An 18,982-nucleotide genomic window follows, 5' to 3' on the forward strand; every position below is an offset into this window, starting at 1 on the left:
GGCTTGGGGTGCGGGCCAGGCCGTAGCCCCGACGCTCACTCACCGCCCACCTGCAGCATCATGGGGCTGTACGTGTCCATCGTGCTGGTCATCGGCAAGTTCGTGCGTGGCTTCTTCAGCGAGATCTCGCACTCCATCATGTTTGAGGAGCTGCCGTGCGTGGACCGCATCCTCAAGCTGTGCCAGGACATCTTCCTGGTGCGGGAGACTCGGGAGCTGGAGCTGGAGGAGGAGCTGTACGCCAAGCTCATCTTCCTGTACCGCTCGCCCGAGACGTTGATCGCGTGGACGCGCGACAAGGACTAGGGACGCCCCGGCCCGGCGCAGGACTGCTGTCTCTTACCGTCCTCCCTGTGGGGCCCGGCACCCCCTGCCCACTCGTACTGTAGAGTTTTCTAATTAAAACTTTTTATTTATACAAACGGGTGATCACAGGCCATCCGCGCCTTCCTGCTCCGCCGAGGTCGCGCCCGGCCGTGCCCCGTCCTCGTGGGCCTGCTCCGCCGAGGTCGCGCCAGGCCGTGCCCCGTCCTCGGCCTCCAGCAGACGCTCCTGGATCTCCTGCTCAGCCTCGGCCCTGGGGAAGCCGCACGCTGGGAACCGAGACCCAGAAGGACCCCCCCTAGCCACCCCGCCCACCCCAGCAGAGCAGGCAGTACCTCTGGCTGCGGAGCTGGGCCTCGGCCAGTATGTAGGGTGGCAGGAGATCCAGGGAGGGCTGCAACAGAGAGCTGACGTTGGTGCCGGGGCTGCGCAAGCACAAACCCAGGCCAGTGCCCACCTGCCCCTCACCCGGGGGAGAGGCTTCCACTCACCAAGTCCTTCATATTCACACGGCAGCCATAGCACAGCTGCTCCATCACACAGGCGCGGGGGTCGTCCTCCTCCCTGCGGGAGCAGAAGGCTCAACAAGGGCCCGAGGGCACCCCTCCCCTGTGCAGCCGCGAGGTGCCGACCATGGCGGGTGGGGCTGACAGGACAAGGCAGGGACTCACATCCTGCAGCAGTGCTGGGCCCTGCCCATCCCGCTGTGGCAGCAGGACACGGTGGGCGCCTCAGCCTCTGCGACGGGGGGCTGCGTCTGGGGGAGCTGCGAGGAGGTCTGGGCCCCAAAAGCCGTGGCACTGTCTGCAAGCAGAGAGGAGCTGAGGGGACCTCGGGGGCCGCGGAAGCCCCACGCCCACTCGCCGGTGCCTCTCCCCTGGCACCCTGTGCAGGGACACACCAGCAGTGTCGACGTCCAGCACACACATGCAGAGCAGGCAGCGGGGCCCGGGGGCGCCGGCAGCACAGCCGTCCCTGGGCGCCTTCACCAGCTTCTCGCTCGTCCTGGGGGTGGGGGACAGGGCACCGTCGGCTGGGGGGCTCCACTCCCTCCCAGGACCCCCTCCCGGTACCCACACACACCCACCTGTACACAGTGCTGACCGTGGAGGGGAACTGGGCCTGCAGCCTGAGAATGAAGGCCTCCATCAGCCGGTGGATGCTGGCCTTTTCCGGGGCCTGGGAGCAGTGAGACAAGGGGGCTGGTCAGGGCCCGCTGAGAGCAGGGAGCACGGGCTTCTCTACAACACCAGCCCGAGAGCCTGCGGCGCAGCCAGCCAGGGCCCCTGCTCTCGAGCGTCCCTGTCGTTAGACAAAGCATCGCCGACAAATGTCAGGCTGCCCCACTGTCCCTCCCCACGTGCATGACCCCCAGCTGGGCACCCTCCTCCCTCGAGAGCCCCCCCTTCCCGGAGAGCATGACATGTGGCGCGGGCACCGCTGACCTTGGTGTCGACGGCCGGCGTGAAGACGGAGGGGACGGCAAACAGGCGGTTGTAGAAGGCGACCTCCTTCAGCGTGTGCTCGCGCATGGGCCGCACCACCACCACGTCGCCGTGTCGCTCGTCTGAGAAGCCCTGGGGGCGGGGGGCACAGCGTTCCCTGCCGCCCGCAGCTGACCGGCTCACAGCACCCCCTCCTTCCCTGCCAGCTGGGGGGGTCACGGGCTCCCCCCGCCTCGCGGGCAACCCGACTCAGGAAATGCCGCATCAAGAGAAAGGGGCCAGGAGGGTGGGGACGGGGCCCTGGGCAGCTGCAGGCGCACCGTGTCCCAGGCGAGGAAGGCCCCTCTCCCCAGTGCCAGGCTGGTCATGAGCTTGACGGCCAAGCGGGTGCAGCTGTCCCCCGTCATCACCTTGGAGTAGCCGTGGGTCCGGGCCACATGCAGGATCAAGTGGGTCCTGCAGGGCAGGGCAGGGGGTCTCAGGAGCCCAGGTAGGGTAGGCCCAGAACTCCGGGGGGCAGGGGGGAGAGGGTCTCAGGACCTGGGTGGGAGGAACAGGGCTGGCACCCTGGGGTGGCAGGGAACTCACCGCAGCGTCTGCAGAAGCTCCTCCTTGGCCGTCAGCGTCTTCACTGAGTTGAAGAGTCTGGACAGAGCCTCCGTCTGGCCGGCTGTGGGCGGCCCAGCCCGGCCCTGGGGGTGCTGGGGGCAGGGCCGGCTCTGCTTCTCCTCCCCCAGGGCATGGTGCTGCTGCAGGAAACTGTCCACGGCCGCCTTGTAGGCTCCCCCGGTCCCCACCGGCTCCCGGGCAGAGCAGCGCAGCACAGACGGCGGCAGGCTGAACACCTTGTGTGTATTTGGGGGGGGGAGGGCGTGAGGGCCAGCCCACCCCACGTGGGGAAACAGGCTGGCGCCCCTCTTGGACACCCAGCAGGCGCCCCGGGGCGCTCTAGCAGGGACAGCCCGCCCACCTCCTCCAAGGCGACGATGTGCCACGGGAAGCCGGCGCTCTGCAGGACCAGCTCCGCCTCGGCCAGGGATTTTGCTCGGTCCTCCGGGCTCCGGCCACAGGCTGCTCCCTCTGAGAACCGCAGGCAGAAAGGAGAGCAAGGTCAGGGCCAAGGCCATTGCACCCCGGAGGGCAGCAGTCTCTGGACGCTGACCTGTGTCCTTGCAGGTCGTTTTCAGAGTGGCTGGTGGGTTCTCTGTTTTGGTTGGGGAAAAAAGGGGGGCAGAGAAGGGCAAAGAACTCGCCCTTCTCACTCAGTGCCCTTGACCCCATGACAGACGCCAGGCAGATGCTCCCGCCCAAACCTGGACGGTCTGAGATTTAAGACAGCAGCGGTGCTGCCTGTCGAACACGGGCATCATCTCGAGAGAAACGCCCCCACCAGGGCTTTGTGTGGGCACAGCGCCAGCCGTCAGTGGGCCCAACCGAGCACCACGGCCCAGGAGAAGCAGCGACACGTACCATCGGCGAAGACAACCCCTGGCACGAAACGCAGTCTCTTGGCAGAATCTTGACTCAGGCCCTGGGGTGGACATGAAAGGGCCTCAGGTCCACAGCCAGGCGCTGGACAGAGCCGGGGCGGGCCGCTGCTCTCACAGCCTCCGGCCAGGGCTAGGGGACCAGGAGGCGAGCGCAGAAGGCCAAGCACAGAAGCGCTGTGCCGAAGCCCTGGGCCGCCTCCTGTTAGCCCTGGTACAGACCGGCCCACAGCCCCTCACAGAGCCCAGGGAATCCGTGCGTGTCCCACGCGGGCCAAGGCCTCCGACGCCCAAGCTGAGCCTGCCGGGCGCCGCCCCCACGCCCCCTGCCAGTCTCCGCCCCGCGCCCCTCCGCCACCCGGCCGCGCCCCGGCTCCTCCGGGTCTCCCCTCAAACTTCTCAGGGAAGCCACCCTGCCCCCTGCCAGAACCAGGCCCTCTAGGCCCCCGAAACGCCTGCTCGTTTCACCGTCCTGACACACCACCAGGACTGCGGGGAGGGCCCTGGGCCCCGGGACACTCTGAGGGGCGCTCTGGCGTGGCACACACGGCTTCCCAGCAACGTGCTTCTAACGCAGTCCAGCAAAGGGATGGGGCGCTAAACCGGGAAATGGCTGGCACTCTGGACACCACTTCGGGGGCCTGTGCCTCTTGTGCACACGTCCCAGAGCCCTCGGGTGTCCTAGCTGGGGAGTGGGCCTTTCCCCCCAGCCCCAAGCAAGAGCCCCTCAGAGCCAGCCCCCCACCCTGGAGCTCGACCGGGCACAGCCTGGGTGCAGGACGGTGTGCAGGCGTACCTCAAGGACCTGCCAGAGCATGGAGCTGGACGAAGGCCCCCCGGACCACGCCAGGAGCACCTGGGGGAGAAGGAACATCACCGGAGGCACTGCGCCCCCAACATGCCCCAGCCCCGCCCACGGACGTCAGGCCACCCCCCAAGTGCAGGCGTGAGGGAGGCGGCCGGGACAGGCCACCTGCGGGGGGGGGGGGGCGCCACACCCACCTTCTCCCCTGGGAAGACCAGCCGGTTCTTTCCAAGCACGGCTCTGAACTTGTGGACGTAAAAGACCTTGAAACAGTCCCTGCAACACAGAGCAGCAGCAGCTGCGGCAACACCGCCCAGGCCACCCGCCCGCCGTGAGGATGGGGAAGCTGTCCACCCCTGCCTCGTAGAAGGACAGCCTAACGCTCCGCCGGGTTACGTTCTCTTCTAGCAACTTCCACCCTTAAAAGCACTGTCTTGACGTCGAGGCTGCGCCCAAAGACTGGCAAGGGGAGCCAGGGGTGAGGGGTTCTCACCAACTGTGGCTGCCCCAGGATGGGCCTCACATCACACTGGAAGGCCCGCTTGGGTCACCCCCAATTCTCACCACTGTGAACTGCAGCTACTCAGGCAGGCCCAGCTGGCGGAAGGGATGGAAGGGCATGCACGGGGCAAGGCCACCCTGACCCTGCCCTAGGCAGAGTAGCTGACCCCTTCCAAGACCCCCGTGGGGAGGCACTGAGCAGGCTGTGGGGTCAGGGGACTAGCGTCCTAAAGCCCCACACTGGCCTCCAGAAATGCCCAGGAGGCTCCCACAAACGCGGAGAACCATAACTTCAACAGGGCCTGGGACTCTGCATTCTTGGCCAGCCTTCCAGCTGAGCCTGGGGCTCACCAGGTCAGAGGTTCTTAGCCTTGGCCGCACATGAGAATCACTCAGGCCGACCACGTCAGGATGTATCAGGTGAGACCCAGGCACCCACGTTTAAAAGCTCCCCAGGGCAGCTCCCTGGCGGTCCAGCAGTTAGGACTCGGCGCTCTCACTGCCGTGGCCCGGGGTCCACGCCCGGTTGGGGAACTAAGATCCCGCAAGCCGCAAGGGATGAGAAGAAGGGAAGGAAGCAAGGGAAGGGAAGGGAAGGGAGAAGAGGGAGGGAGGGAAAAAAGAAACAAGGACTTCCCTGGTGGTCCAGTGGGTAAGACTCCACGCTCCCAATGCCGGGGGCCTAGGTTCGATCCCTGGTCGGGGATCTAGATCCCACATGCCGCAACTAAGAATCCACATGTGGCAACTAAAAAGTCCACATGCCACAACCAGGAAGTCTGCATGCTGTAACAAAGATCCCGCATGCCGCAACTAAGACCCAGCACGGCCAAGATAAATTAACAAACGGTGAATATAAACGAAAGAAAGAAGTGTAAGAAAAAAAGGAAAAAAGAAGAAAGGAAAGAAAGAAAAGAGAGAGACGAAAAGACAGAAAGATGGGAAGGAAGGAAAGGAGAAACAGAAGAGAGAGAAAAAAAGAGAGGGAGAAAGACAGACGGAAAGACAGAAAAGAAGGAAGGAAAGGAAAAAAGGGAAGAAAGGGAAAGGAGGGAAAGGAAGGAAGAAAGAGAAAGAGAAAGAGAGAGAGAGAGAGAGAGAGAGAGCGCAAGCTCGCTCCCCAGCAGGCAGCCAAGGTGGACAACAGTGCCCGGCGCAGCAGGGAGCGGAGCGGCCCCAAGCCTGGGGCTCTGCCCCCATATCTATTTCCTTCTTCCTGTACGCACGTGCTGGCATCACAGCAGTCCCCCCAACCCCGAGCAGGCACCACTTACGAAATGCCGACCAAACACCCCGAGGCACCTCTGTGGATGGTAACTCAACTCGGTTTTAGCAGCAAATCACTGGGGCTCCGGGACCCCAGGAGACCAGCCATGGGAGTGACTCCTGGAAGGTCAGGGCCCGGGGAGGCTCCTCAAGCAGACACAGATGCTCACGGCGGCACAGAGGACCCCGCGGCTGCTGCACCCATGTCTCCCCAGCACCGCTAGGCTCCTGAAGCCACATGCGCCCTGTGGGTCGGGCCAGGCCAGGGCTTCCGACATGCTGAGCCTCTCCGTCACTGAGGAAACTTGCTAAAACCTAGCTTGCAGAACCTGCAACCTGGAAAATCAGCCTCCCGTCTCTTCCCGGGACTCGGCAAGCGGGGGAGGGGGAGCTCTGGGCCCAGCAGGAGTCGCTGCGGCCTGTCTTCTTATCTGTGAGTTCTCCAGACAGACTGGAGAGTTCATTGTTTCTAGATGCTCTTACGTGCTTAAAGCGGTGACTTCCTTGCCTAAAACGTACTTCCTGATGGCACACACCAAGTCTACTAGGCCCCCCCAAAGACGGGCAAGCATGCGAGAGTCCAGGGAAAACAACTTATTCCGTCCCTTCGGTTTCTCTTCCGGAAACTTTTAGAAAGCAGAGTCCAGTACTCTGGAAAACCAATTTAAAAATGTGAGCCCATCACTCATTCAACATGCGTTCACTCACTGTACAAAGCATGCAATGTCACCAGAAATTCATAGGTATAAAACGGGAGACAGGCCCTGCCCTTGTGGAGCTATGAATCCAGTGAACGTGATCAGACACTGGAAGTTATGATTCAAGGGCGATGTGGCAGAGCCACAGAGAGCTTCAGATAAAACCGAATATGCTCAGGCCTCTCTGGGAATAAGCCCCTGCTGTCCAAAGGTCCTCCCAGAGCTGGGAGAAGACTACAGCCCGCCTTCCATCTCTCTCTCTCTCTCTCTCTCTCTCTCTCGCAAGTCAAACAGCATCATGAAGAACACCTGCCAGAGACCCCAGGATGCTCCAATCTGCCCCTATATGCGTTCCAGCTGCCCCAAAGAGCTCCTCCCGCACACCACGCTCCACGTTCACTCCCAACTCTCCCCGTAAGCTCCATCAATACCTTCCTGCCACCTGACCAATGGCTGGATGTTGGGAGAATGGCATTCACACAAGAAACCTGCACACACACAGACACACCAGCAGGATGTTAGAAGCAGGAGTAAAGTGGTAAGATGCTTTCAAAAGCAAGAAACAAAGCCACAGGACTTCCGTGGTGGCACAGTGGTTAAGAATCCGCCTGCCAATGCAGGGGACACAGGTTCAAGCCCTGGTCTGGGAAGATCCCACATGCAGCGGAGCAGCTAAGCCCGTGTGCCACAACTACTGAGCCTGCGCTCTAGAGCCCGTGAGCCATAACTACTGAAGCCCACGTGCCACAACTACTGAAGCTCGTGCACCTAGAGCCCGTGCTCTGCAACAAGAGAAGCCACCGCAATGAGAAGCCTGCGCACCGCAATGAAGAGCAGCCCCCACTCACCGCAACTAGAGAAAGCCCGTGCGCAGCAACAAAGACCCAACACAGCAAAAAATAAATAAAAAATAAAATAATTTTTTTTTAAAAAAAACAAAGCCACAGATATGGGGGCAGTACTGGTTACTGAATGAAACCGCGTGTACCAGGTCGCCTGCCACCTCCATGCCTCACCTGCAGAAGGCATCTCCGGCTCGGATCACCACGACAGGCAGGCCTTCCTTGCACTTCACACACTTTTGCTCACGGCTTGAGACGTGGGCGGGGGGGGGGGGAGGGGGGGAGAGAACAGGAACACAGGTTACAACCCTCTCCCGGGGGCTTCAGGGAGACCGTAGCCTGTTTCTCACCCCAAACTGTTGTACGAGGTCACTGGGGCCCGGGGCGGGGGGGGAACCACACAAACCACGGCTTGTATCTTATCCAAACTACCACTGTGGGGAAAGACCAGGGCCCTGGGGAGATTTCAGTCTGCTAAAGCCAGCTCAGTGGGCTCAATCTCTCAGGAGCTGCCACAAGTGCAGAGCCAACTCGCTCTCTGCGGCCCTGGAAGGGAGAAGTGGAGCCAGCGAGTAGAAGAGACAGGGAGGCCGACTTTCCTCGCCTCCCTGCAAGGACAGCTTGGTCAGGAGCGAAGCCGTCCCACTGGCTGCAGGAATTAGAGGTGCGAGAGCGCACAGTGTTTACCACGGGCTTGCCAGGCACTCTCCGGGTGCTGCGGAGTGAGGTCCACCCCCGACCTGAGGTTCCGGGGCTCCTGGGCCCCGCCCTCGGCGGTCTCCGGGCTTCCCGGGGCCCTGAGCGTAAAGCGCGGCCCGGCCCCTCGGGGCAGGGCTCGCCGTCTGCGGGAGCGCCGGAAAGAAAGCGGCGGGTGCGGCCGTCCAACTCTTACCAGGGCCGTGGCGGCGGCGGCCCCGCGGGCGCGGGCTCCCGATAGTCCTCGCCCACCTCGCACATGGCTGCTCCGTGTCACGGGGGGGGGGGGGGGCGGCGGCGGCGGCGGCGGCGGCGGCGGCGGCGGCGGCGGCGGCGGCGGCGGCGGCGGCGGCGGCGGCGGCGGCGGCGGCGGCGGCGGCGGCGGCGGCGGCGGCGCGCCCCGACTACATCATCAAGGCGCCGGCGCGGCCGTGACGCGCGGGCGAGGGGCGAGCGCTCCCTATGACGTCATCCAGGCGCCGGCGCGGCCGTGACGCGAGGCCGGGGGCGGGCGCTCCCTATGACGTCATCCAGGCGCCGGCGCGGCCGTGACGCGCAGGCCGGGGGCGGGCGCTCCCTATGACGCCAACTCGGAGCCGGCGCGGCCGTGACGCGCAGGCCGGGCCGGGCCGGGCCTGGCCGGGACAGGGGCGGCGGCGGCGGGCCGGGCCCCGGGGATGGCGATGTTCCGCAGCCTGGTGGCCTCGGCTCAGCAGCGGCAGCCGCCGGGCGGGCCCGCGGGCGGCGACAGCGGCCTGGAGGCGCAGTACAGCTGCCCCATCTGCCTGGAAGTCTACCATCGGCCCGTGGCCATCGGCAGCTGCGGACACACGTGAGTGCGCCGGCCTCCGGGAGGCCGCGGGGTCGGGCGCCGCCGCGGGGAGCGCTCTGCAGCCGCCTCGGCGCGCGAGGACTCGGGGGGCGCGGGTCTCCCCGCGCAGGGCCGTTTCTGCCCTCTGGGCGCGTCCATCCCCCTCAGCCCATCCTCCTGCCCGCCCGTCCGCCCACCCCGGGCTCTCGATCCGATCACCCCGTCGGCAGACAGGACCGACCTGCAGCCCTGCCCGATCCCTAACGGGCAGTGCCCGGGGCCGCTGACGGCATAGATGAGCCTCCCCGGGGACTCACAGGGCAGCGGGCACGACCTCTGCGCCGGTCGCCTTCCATCTGGTCCCGTGGAGACTGCGGTGGGCAGTTGTGAATAAATGCCTTGTGCCTTTTGCCGTCAACTCTGTTTTGGACCCGCTGTCTGCTTGTCTTGACTGCAGAAGAGAGGAGTTCCCTAAAGTTTGGGCAGGGGCTTGTTTGGAGTCTGGTGCTGTTTTGTTCTGTTGGAGAACTTGGGTCACATCGATCACTGAGCAGCCAGGCAGGCTGGCCCTCGGGGGACCAGATGCCACACATCTTGCTAGGGTTTCCGGCTGTGCCAGGGCCGGGTTGTTTCAGGAACAGAAACCTGAGGATGTGGCTCTCCTCCCAGCCAAGTGCTGCACTCAAGGCTTCTGGGAGCTGCCAGCCTGTTTGGGAGGGGGCTGAGATCAGGGTGTCGGCTCTCCAACTCTCTGGAGTGGCTGAAAAATACAGCTCTTGAGTGAAATTAGCAGGGTGGGGAGAGGGGGCAGGAGGGCTTCGCTGCCAGCGGAGTTGCTGAGGAGGTGGGGCCGAGATTCACCCAGGCTCGGTCTTTGAACGTTTTGCAAACAAAGGCAGATGACCTGGAAGGTTCCTGATACAAAGGGGGAGTTGCAGCTGCTGGGTGTGTGTGCTGCTCATCTCACCCAGGGAGGTGGCAGGAACCGTGTCAGGAGCCAGCAAGCCTTCACACACACACACACTGGCAGGCAGCACAGGGACCTACCTGCCCACACTGGGAGAGCACTGCTGATTTGTCCTGAAGGCGCTGCGCCTCACTCTTTCATGCTGTGTGTGGCGTTTCGGCAGGGGCAGCCCCTGCACAGCACTTCTCTTGTCAGCACACAGCAGTGGGTGTTGTCAAGTGTGTTCAGCTTCTTCCAGCCCATCCCTGGGAGAGCTGTAGCGATTGTCCCAGGCCCAACTTTAGAAAGCCTTTCCCGGGCTTCGGGTTGTATCAACACTCACCCAGCCCTGGGCTGCGGTGTTTCGGGCCTCTGGTCAGCACGAATCTGGTTTCTATTTTTCCAAATAAGTCTTTTCTTAAAAGGTGGTTTTCAGAATACAGAAATACACAAACTGCTGTGCAAGCATATTCTTCTATAAACCCCGCTTCCCCGTGCTCTTCTTGGCAGAATCTGTCCCCTCTTCTCCTGTTTCTGAGGCTGGTCCTGCAAGAGCCTCTTCTTCAGCTTCTGCCTTAAAAAGACTTTCTCCCTGGCTCTACCTGCTGGTGCAAACAAGCCTCCTGGCTGTTCCGTCTCTGCCTCTTACCTTCCATAAGTTCCTCTTCCGGTGTTTTGAAGGCATGTGTGCAAATGAACATGAAAGATTTGAAGACTCACATCTCTCCTTCTAAAAAATTTGTCGGTGGTCTGGTTATCCACCCCTCGCCCCCACCCCCAGCTCCCTAACTGTAGCAGTCTCCTTTCACCAAATAGGTTTTCTGGAGGTGACAGCAGCCCTGCCAGGGGCCGGGACTCATGCTCCAGCACGAGACAGAAGGGGACAGGTCGTAGGGAGGGCTTTTGAGCAGGAGCCCAGAGGCAGGAGGTGCCTCTGTAGAGAGTGTGGAAGCGCTCCCGTGAAGTCCCCAGGGCCCCAGACAGAGCCAGTGATCTGCCATACTTAGGGGACGGCCTGGGCGGTGAGCCACATCCGGAACCAGAAGCTGCCCGGCTGTTTCTTTTTTCTTTTTATAAAGGAATTCAGCCTTGTATGGCTTCCTCTTTTTTTAAAAAAAAAAAATTTATTTATTTTATTCATTTTTGGCTGCGTTGGGTCTTCATTGCTGCACGCGGGCTTTCTCTAGTTGTAGCGGGCAGGGGCTACTCTTCGTCGCGATGCATGGGCTTCTCATTGCGGTGGCTTCTCTTGTTGCGGAGCATGGGCTCTAGACACGCGGGCTCAGCAGTTGTGGCGCACAGGCGTAGTTGCTCTGCAGCATCTTCCCGGACCAGGGCTCGAACCCACATCCCCTGGATTGGCAGGTGATTCTTAACCACAGCGCCACCAGGGAAGCCCTGTCCAGCTGTTTCTGACCCTCTGATGAGGCCTCCCTGAGGGCCAGTGTTTGGTTCTGCCGGGGCTGCCTCCAGCCTCTGTACCTCTGTCCTGAACGGAGCACGCCTTCGGGGTCCTCTGAGCGCCAGCATCCAGCTGCGCCGCGCTCCCTCTGGGTTGAGGGGTGTCCCGTCGTAAGGATCGGCCACCTCCTGTGTGTCCCTCGCCTGTCAGTGGACACTGGGCTTCTCCACAGCTCTCGTGACCGGCGCTGCCGTGAGCACTCCTGTGCGGATTTTCCCCCGGCCTCCCCGTGGGGACCATGGAGCCGCCACTTTCTTCCAGTGACAGGGTGGCACGCGAGGCCTGCCCCGGCTGTGAGGCCAGTGAGAGGGACGGCCCTGGAGGACTTGCTGGAGCACTACAGGGTGGGCGCTGCTGGTAGTGCCTGGTGGGCCCTCGACAGGTGCGCAGGAACAGGGTGTCAGGAACCCTGCACTTTCTGATGGGCCTCAGGCCCAGCCTGGCCTTTCTTGTGTGCAAACAGTGACACCCACGGTGACGACCCAGTGGTGGCTGTTGGGAAGCCAGCGTGTAGGAGGACGGCCTCGGGATCACCTGCGGCTGCCTCTTCCTAAAATGAGGTGAAAGTCTGAGGCAAAAGAACAGGGACCCCTGAGCTCAGGTGAGCCGCAGGCCCAGCCTGCTAGGCGCACGCAGAGCGGTGCACACCCCGACACCTCGTGGGTTTCTTGCAGGCCGCCAAGTTGCCGCCTTTCTCTTGGGGCCGAGCGCGTGCTCTTCTGGGCCGTGGAGCCTCCGCTCCACGGCTCCCGTCTGCTAAGCGGTCCCCTTGGCGCTTCCTGCAAAGGTGGACCGAGCTGGTCCTGCGGTCAGGCTCCTGGCCCTTCGTGCCCCCACTGAGAGTGTTCGAGCCGCTGCCCCACCGCCCATCGGGCGGTGCACGTTCTTCTGCGGCACTGGGGTGTTTGTAAACACCAGCTCCTGGGGCCAAGCGCACGCGGGTGCCGGGACTTGTGCCGCACGACGTGGCGTCTCCACGGACACGGCCCAGGGCCGAGCCAGAGCCCTTCTTGCCGGGGAGAGGGCACTGTCCCAAGGCTGGTGACAGCCCCTGGCCAGCTTTGGCCCTGCTCCATGCAGTGAGTCCTGCGGTTTCCTCTCACCACCATTAGTGATTTCACTCCCCAGAGTTTCGTGGGTAGAGGGTCTCCAGGGTCCCCCAAGATGTCCTGGAGTCCCCTGAGGTGGCATCGTCACCGCTTGGCAGTGAGACGGACAGGTTAGGCCCTGGGCCTCCTGCAGCCAGAGCTCTTGCTGGGACCAGGGCTGCGGGGCCAGCATGGGACCTGGGGGGCGGGGGTCACAGCTGCAGCTCAGCCCTCATCGCAGGATCGGCAGGAGTGTCCCAGAAGCCCACAGCTGGGCAGCGACCTGGGTCATCTTCTGGACAGACGGTGCCCATTCAACCCGTAGGACCCTGGCCCAGAAGCTACTGCTGATGGAGGGGAGCGCAGCCCTCAGGCCCACGTCTGCCCTGCAGGTTCTGCGGGGAGTGCCTCCAGCCGTGTCTGCAGGTGCCATCCCCCCTGTGCCCACTGTGCCGCCTGCCCTTCGACCCCAAGAAAGTGGACAAGGCCGCCCACGTGGAGAAGCAGCTTTCGTCCTACAAGGCACCCTGCCGGGGCTGCAGTAAGAAGGTACCGCAGCCTGCCTGGCCCGGGGGGCTCCGATGGGCTCGCAGGGGAGCTGGGCAGGGGCCACGTCCCTTCCCTGTTGGGCAGCCCGCCGCTCCACTCGCTTCCTGCGGGCTCTGCGTGTGGCCTGGGCTCCGGGCTGTGGCTGGCGCAGGGACACAGGCTGAGCTGAGCCCACCCTGTCCCGGCACCCGCTGCCCGCTCAGGCGGGCACACCACTTTGTGGGGGACCCAGCCCGGGAACGGAGTTTGAACTTAGGCTTTCAGATCTTGCCATCGCTCGGGTTAACGAGTTCTCCTGAGTCGTCACAGTAGGCAGCAGCCCTGTTGCTTTGTCGTCAAGGTCGAAGGTCAGACTGTCCAGGGGGGGCTGCCGCGGCCTGCTGCAGGCGCACGCGCCCCTCCCTCCCGGCATGAGAGCGGAGCAGGCTGTCGGCCCTTGTGTGAGGCGGCCCCCACCCTTGGCCTCGTGCGGCCCGGGTGGCAGGCTTGCTCAATGTCCCAGCCCTGGGCAGAGCCGGGGGCGGGCCGGCGTCAGGAGGGCCCCTCGAGGCGGAGCTGCCCCGCCTGCTCCCTCTCGGCCTCCGCAGTTCTGGGAACTAGGTTCCTGTGTGCGCCACCGCCACCGGGAGGGCTGCCGGGCGTCCTCCCCGGGTCGTTCCGCCTGCTCTCTGCGCCGGCACCCCTCCCCTGCCCTGTGCTGAGCCGCTTCCCACCTTCGGCCAGGACGGCCACTCGGGCAGCCGAGGTTGTATCTTGTTCCGTTTCCTACCTCTTGGTAAAGAATTTGCTGGACGTTCGACTGTCCAGAATTTTGCCTGCTGGCTCCCGTTACAAAGGGTATTTTTTCCCAAATAGACACCCTCCCTGTCCCCTCGTGGGCCTCCCTCGCCTGCAGCTCCCCAGGGACCAGAGGCCTACTGCCCCCCGCATGGCCCCATCGTGAAGCCGTGAGCGCCTGCTTCTGGGTGTGGATCTGCAGCCTTCGGGGTCCTGAGTCTGTGTCTCCCTCACTCGGCCTCTGGGCCCCACTTGCGCAGCGCTGCCGGGCCGCGGCATCGGGAGCCAGAGGCCCAGCCCTGCTGCCCGGCCCCTCCCCTCCTCTCCTCCCCAGGTGACACTGGCCAAGATGAGAGTGCACGTTGCCTCCTGCGTGAAGGTCCAGGAGCAGATGGCCAACTGTCCCAAGTTCGTCCCTGTGGTGCCCACGTCCCAGCCCATCCCCAGGTAGGCCGCCTCGCCGGGGCCCCCTCTGTGGGGCAGCTCCGGGCCTACCTCGCGGGGTGGACAGTGGGGCCCCACCCTGAGGAGGTGGGAGGGCTGCTGGCGGAGGGCCTCGCCCCCTGCGGGTAGGGGACCCCAGGAGGGCCCAAGCCAGGCCCCCACGGCTCACCTCCCAGCAGGGATGCACGGTCCCCAGACAGGCTGGGGCTGGACAGACACCTCCTCTCAGGGTGGGCAGCCATGTCGGGGAAGCAGGCGGCCCGGGGTTAGGTGGCGGGAGGTCGCGGTGGGATGTGCAGACGGGGGCAGAGCCCCGCGGCAGCTACGGCCCACAGGGCAGGGGAGGGCGAGCCGGCCGGGCTGTAGGAAGGTGGGCAGTGCCACTCACCCCCACCCCCGCCCCAGTGCCGTCCCCAACAGGTCCACCTTCGCCTGCCCTTACTGTGGTGCCCGCAACCTGGATCAGCAGGAGTTGGTGAAGCACTGCGTGGACAGCCACCGCAGCGACCCCAGCCGCGTGGTGAGCACGCCCGCACGCACGCACGCACGCGCCCGCACGCCCGCCCGCCCGGGCCCTGTAGGCTCACCGGCCTGCTCTATCCCAGGTGTGTCCCATCTGCTCAGCCATGCCCTGGGGCGACCCGAGCTACAAGAGCGCCAACTTCCTGCAGCACCTGCTCCACCGGCACAAGTTCTCCTACGACACCTTCGTGGTGGGTGCCCTCCCCTCCCCTCCCCTCCTCCTCCCCTCCCCTCCCCCTCCCCCGGTGCCGGTGCTGGGTAGGTCCACGTGGCCACTAGAGGCCCGGGGGCTCTGGGGCTGTGCAGACCAGGCCCACAGCGGCCCCCTGTCCTGCGGGTCCCTCACCGCTGGGCCAGCGAGCTCTCCTCACGCAGGGCCTCCTCTTGGGGAGGCGCCGTCGCAGGGCCACCATCTCCCCAGCTCTGCACCAGGGCCTCGGCACACAGACCCCTCCACGGGGGTCTGGCTCTTCCTCTCCCTCTCCCACCTGCGGTTCCCACCTGCAGACCCTCCTGCAGGCCCTTCCCTCCCGTGCACCCCCAGCCCTGCTATTCTCGTCCCCCGCCAGCCTCCAGCCTCCAGGCGCCAGACCCTGTGGAGTCGACCCCTCCGCTCCCTCCGCCTGTGCCTGGTCCCGATGGGTGGATGCCACGGGGATCCCTGGCTTCTCTGCTCATCTCAAGCCCTGTTCTTGAGTCTGAGGAGAAAGGACAGCTCCGATTCCGGGCGTCCAGCCCACGCAGTCCGCCCAGCCCTCAGTCACTGGGCACGGTGGCCTCCGGGCAGCCAGACCATCCCCGCAGCGCAGTTGCCGCACAGCGCCTGGGACCCCGTGACCGCGGGGCCGAAGGGGGGCGGGGAGGCTGGACGCGGCAGAGCCGGTCCATTTGAGGTGACAGGACCAGGGCCAGGGGGGTCGCTCTGGGAGGCCCTGGCGTCCCTGGCCCAGCTCCACTCCCTGTCTTCCAGGACTACAGCATCGACGAGGAGGCCGCCTTCCAGGCCGCCCTGGCCCTGTCTCTCTCCGAGAACTGAAGGCGTGGCCACTGGCCCAGGCCTCCCGCCTCAAGGGACACGCCCCGCCAGCTCCTGCGGCCCAGGCCTGCCTGGGAAGGCGCCTTGAGGGCCAGGTGGAGCCTCACTGCTGCAGGAGGAGAGGCCGCGTCCCTGTCGCGCTGAGCAGGTGGCCTCGGGGGGCCGGCCACTGGGATGGAGTGTGGCCACTGTGTCTCAAAGCCATGATGTCCTCCCTGCAGAGAGGACCCTTCAGGCCCTGCCGCGTCCACAGGCCCCCGCACTGAGCAGGGAAGCGCGGAGGGGGCCCCGGCCCAGCACCTGGCAACGCTTCCCCGTCGCGTGCTCGGTACTGGCTTTTATGATTCCTAGAGGTTCCACACTTTTCTATATTATCCGGTGTGATGACCTTTTCACATTTTCTAGAGCACAGACAGAGCAGTTGCCCTTCATATTGCAATATCCGTGTCTGACTAGGAATAATAGTATTTTTATGGAACATTTACAGAATTATATTTTTTAAAAAAACAATAAAAAACGAACGGTTGTGGGATTGGTCGGGGAGGAGAGGAGAGACAGGGCAATCGCTGTGTGCAGGGACCGAGGCGGCCACGTCCCCAGGTCACCTTGCTGTTCCCCAGGGTCACTGGGATAATCACGGGAAGAAATCGCAATGCCCAGCCACTTGCAGCGGCGCTGTGTCTGCTCCTGGCCTCCCGCCTGGGTCTTGGCCTCGGCCCTGCTGTCCCTGGTCCAAAGCCGACCACCTCGTGCCCCCAGCAGGGCCGCCCCAGCAGTGGCAGAGCGCGGGGCCGGGGCAGTGACCAGAGCTCACAAGACGCTCATCGGCACCCTCGTTTGGCTCGTGGCATAAATTATTGCTGTCTTTAAAAAAAATTTAAATAAAATGTCTCAAAGCATCTCCAGCGACCTGGCTGGTGCGTCTCCTTCAGTGAATACTAAAGGCAGAGGGCTGGAGCGCGGCCACCGGACCGTCCTCCACTCGAGGTCCGCGGGCACGTGTCCATCCCCAGGCAGCTCCGGCTCAGAGAGCAGCTGGCCTTGGAGCCCCGCAGAGGCCGTTTCCGCGTCTGGGGTGGGCTGGACTGCAGCCCCTGCTGGTCCTGCCCGCCCCCTGGACCCTGTTCCCCTCGACCTGTGCCCTCACTTGCTGGCCTGGCCACCTACCCTGCGACAAGCTCAGGCCAAGGTTTGCTGGGCTGCGACGCTCACCTCCTCGTCCTGGGACAGGGTCCACCTGAGGCCGGCAGGCTGGGCACCGTCCTGAGCTTCCCCGGCCGGGGTAGTCTGAATGGGGCTGGTGCTGGGGCCCAGAGGTGGCCATGGTGGCCTACAGGTGGCCTTTTGGATGCCATCGGGGTGAAGCCCCACTGTCCCCACCCCGGTCCCTGTGCCGCAGCCGCTCTCCCCACTGCTGGCTCGAGGCGTGCCTCTGCCTCCCCGGGCAGCCTGCCTGGTGCCCCAGCGTGTGCCCTCAGCCCCCAGGCCGGCACCTGGCCCTCTGAAACATCCACCCAGGGACGGTGGTCTCGGGCCACCATCAGTGCCACGGGCCCCTGCTGTTCCCAGTCGCCACAGGCCTTTAAAAGCTGACGAGAATCACCTGCTGGGCTGTGCCCAGGTGGCAGGTCATCGGGGTAAGGCCAAGCCCCTGCCTCGCTCTCCGTGTCTGCCTCCCCACGCAGTGTTCCAGACCCTTCCTCTATGGAGAAGCTGGATCTCGTGAGCTCTCCGTGTCTGCCCCCCACGCAGTGTTCCAGACCCTTCCTCTATGGAGAAGCTGGATCTCGTGAGCTCTCCGTGTCTGCCCCCCACGCAGTGTTCCAGACCCTTCCTCTATGGAGAAGCTGGATCTCGTGAGCTCGACCGTGGCAGGGCTGGGCAAGCAAAAGTCTCCACGAGAGAAGAGTTGTGACCTGGGGTGCGTTACCCTGCTTTAGAACCCTTCGTAGGAGCCACTGGCCCACCCTCCCCTCTGACCACTCTGACCCCACCGGCCGAGGATGCCACCTGCCAGCCTGTCCTTTCTGCCGCCTTCCAGAAGGAGGCCCGTGACATGGTCCCTGGGGGGCCACCTGGGCCCAGCCTCAGCCTCCCTCAGGGCTAATGGGAAAGGAAGGATGTGGCTGAAGTCCCCCTCCTGCAGGAGGATGGGGGAGCTGGGACCTCGGCCACCAGGGAGGTGCACCTCCTGCCCTGCCCTGCCGACCAGCCTGCCAGCACACGGCCCCCAACTGCAAACTCCAGGCCACATTCCCGGGCCTCACGGAGCGGGGAGAGGGATGAGGGCCCGTCAGCACCCAGGGGAGCTTCAGGGTGGCCTCGGCCAGTCCCCTGGGGCCTGGAGCCAGTGGTGGCAGCGCTGGGACAGCCAGGCTCCAGATGCCAGGTGGAGATGCCGCCCCGTCTCCTCTCCCCCACCCCCAGCTCAGCACCTCACTGCCCCATGACCCTCCCCTGCACCCGGCTGCCCTCCCCTTGTCCAGGACATGTTGCTTCTTCCCCCAGCACTGCCAGCACATCCCATCTGGGACATGCAGCGGCTGTGGTTCTGGGCTGTCACTCGGGCCCATCGCCCATCCCCAGCTAACCCTCCAGTCCTCAGAGCGCAGCTGGTACCAGCTGTCTGTCCACCACCTGGACACCAGCCAAGCCTGTCCGCTGCCCGCCCACCGCCTGGGGGAGGACGATGCTACTCTCACACGCCCGTCACGACCCTCGGCGCCCACGGAGTCCTGGGGGCAGTTTCAGGGTTGTCTCGGCAGGTCCTGACCTCACCGGTGCCCTGAAGGAGGTGACGCCCAGTGACTGTCCCCACGCCTCACCCTGTGGAGGCCTCAGCGCCCACCACGTCACCACATCACTGAGGGCTCCTGGCCACAGTGGGGCCCCAGGGGGGGCGGAGCCAGGAGCGTCTTAAAGTTGCTGGACACCAGCACAGGCTGGTGGCTAGTCCCTTTCCCCGCCCAAGGACGCCTGCCAAGCTCAGCCCCCCCAGGCGCCCCCAGAGGCCACGGAGGCCAAGAGCCACAGGGCAGCATCCACACGTGGCCTTGACCTCATCCCTTCCACCCTGGGCCCAGGACGCACGGGGCCCTGGGCACGCGGACACGTGGTCGCTCGGTGACCCGGCGTCCAGGACGGATGCCAGGGCGGAGCAGTGGAGCGAGCCCCAACGCGGTGTGCAGCTGCGTGGGAGCTGGGTCGCGGCAGACGCCGCAGTGTCCGGCGAGGACACCTCAGGCTGAAGCCCGCGGGACGCCGCTCTGAGTCTGCATGAAAA

The 18,982-nt window shown here is 64.5% G+C and overlaps 3 protein-coding genes across 3 annotated transcripts in view; 2 read left to right on the forward strand and 1 right to left on the reverse strand.

Annotated features, from left to right (window-relative positions):
- The window catches only part of PIEZO1 (piezo type mechanosensitive ion channel component 1 (Er blood group)), a gene marked incomplete at its 5' end in the record, with an annotated part of 53,263 nt that extends 52,851 nt beyond the window's left edge, over positions 1 to 412 (forward strand). The window contains one exon of the mRNA XM_082863099.1: positions 57 to 412. Within this exon, the coding sequence (XP_082719225.1) occupies positions 57 to 306 (250 nt within the window). The 3' untranslated portion in view covers positions 307 to 412. The remainder of the gene's footprint in view (positions 1 to 56) is intronic.
- CTU2 (cytosolic thiouridylase subunit 2) lies at positions 405 to 8,354 on the reverse strand. Its single transcript, XM_082863098.1, has 15 exons — positions 8,261 to 8,354; positions 7,543 to 7,617; positions 4,259 to 4,337; positions 4,053 to 4,112; positions 3,240 to 3,300; positions 2,740 to 2,849; positions 2,358 to 2,614; positions 2,090 to 2,225; positions 1,770 to 1,901; positions 1,412 to 1,503; positions 1,226 to 1,329; positions 995 to 1,128; positions 816 to 884; positions 660 to 718; positions 405 to 577 (listed from the first exon to the last, which is right to left on the reverse strand). The coding sequence occupies exons 1-15, from the start codon at positions 8,323 to 8,325 to the stop codon at positions 430 to 432; spliced, it is 1,581 nt and encodes a 526-aa protein (XP_082719224.1). The 5' UTR covers positions 8,326 to 8,354; the 3' UTR covers positions 405 to 429.
- Positions 8,355 to 8,707: 353 nt separating this feature from the next.
- RNF166 (ring finger protein 166) lies at positions 8,708 to 16,590 on the forward strand. The gene is made up of 6 exons (XM_082862150.1): positions 8,708 to 8,896; positions 12,764 to 12,920; positions 14,032 to 14,144; positions 14,547 to 14,661; positions 14,747 to 14,854; positions 15,634 to 16,590. The coding sequence occupies exons 1-6, from the start codon at positions 8,742 to 8,744 to the stop codon at positions 15,697 to 15,699; spliced, it is 714 nt and encodes a 237-aa protein (XP_082718276.1). The 5' UTR covers positions 8,708 to 8,741; the 3' UTR covers positions 15,700 to 16,590.
- The last annotated feature ends 2,392 nt before the right edge of the window (positions 16,591 to 18,982 follow it).

Source organism: Leucopleurus acutus (assembly GCF_964270905.1).
Source record: "Leucopleurus acutus genome assembly, chromosome: 20".
Lineage (NCBI taxonomy): Eukaryota > Metazoa > Chordata > Mammalia > Artiodactyla > Delphinidae > Leucopleurus > Leucopleurus acutus.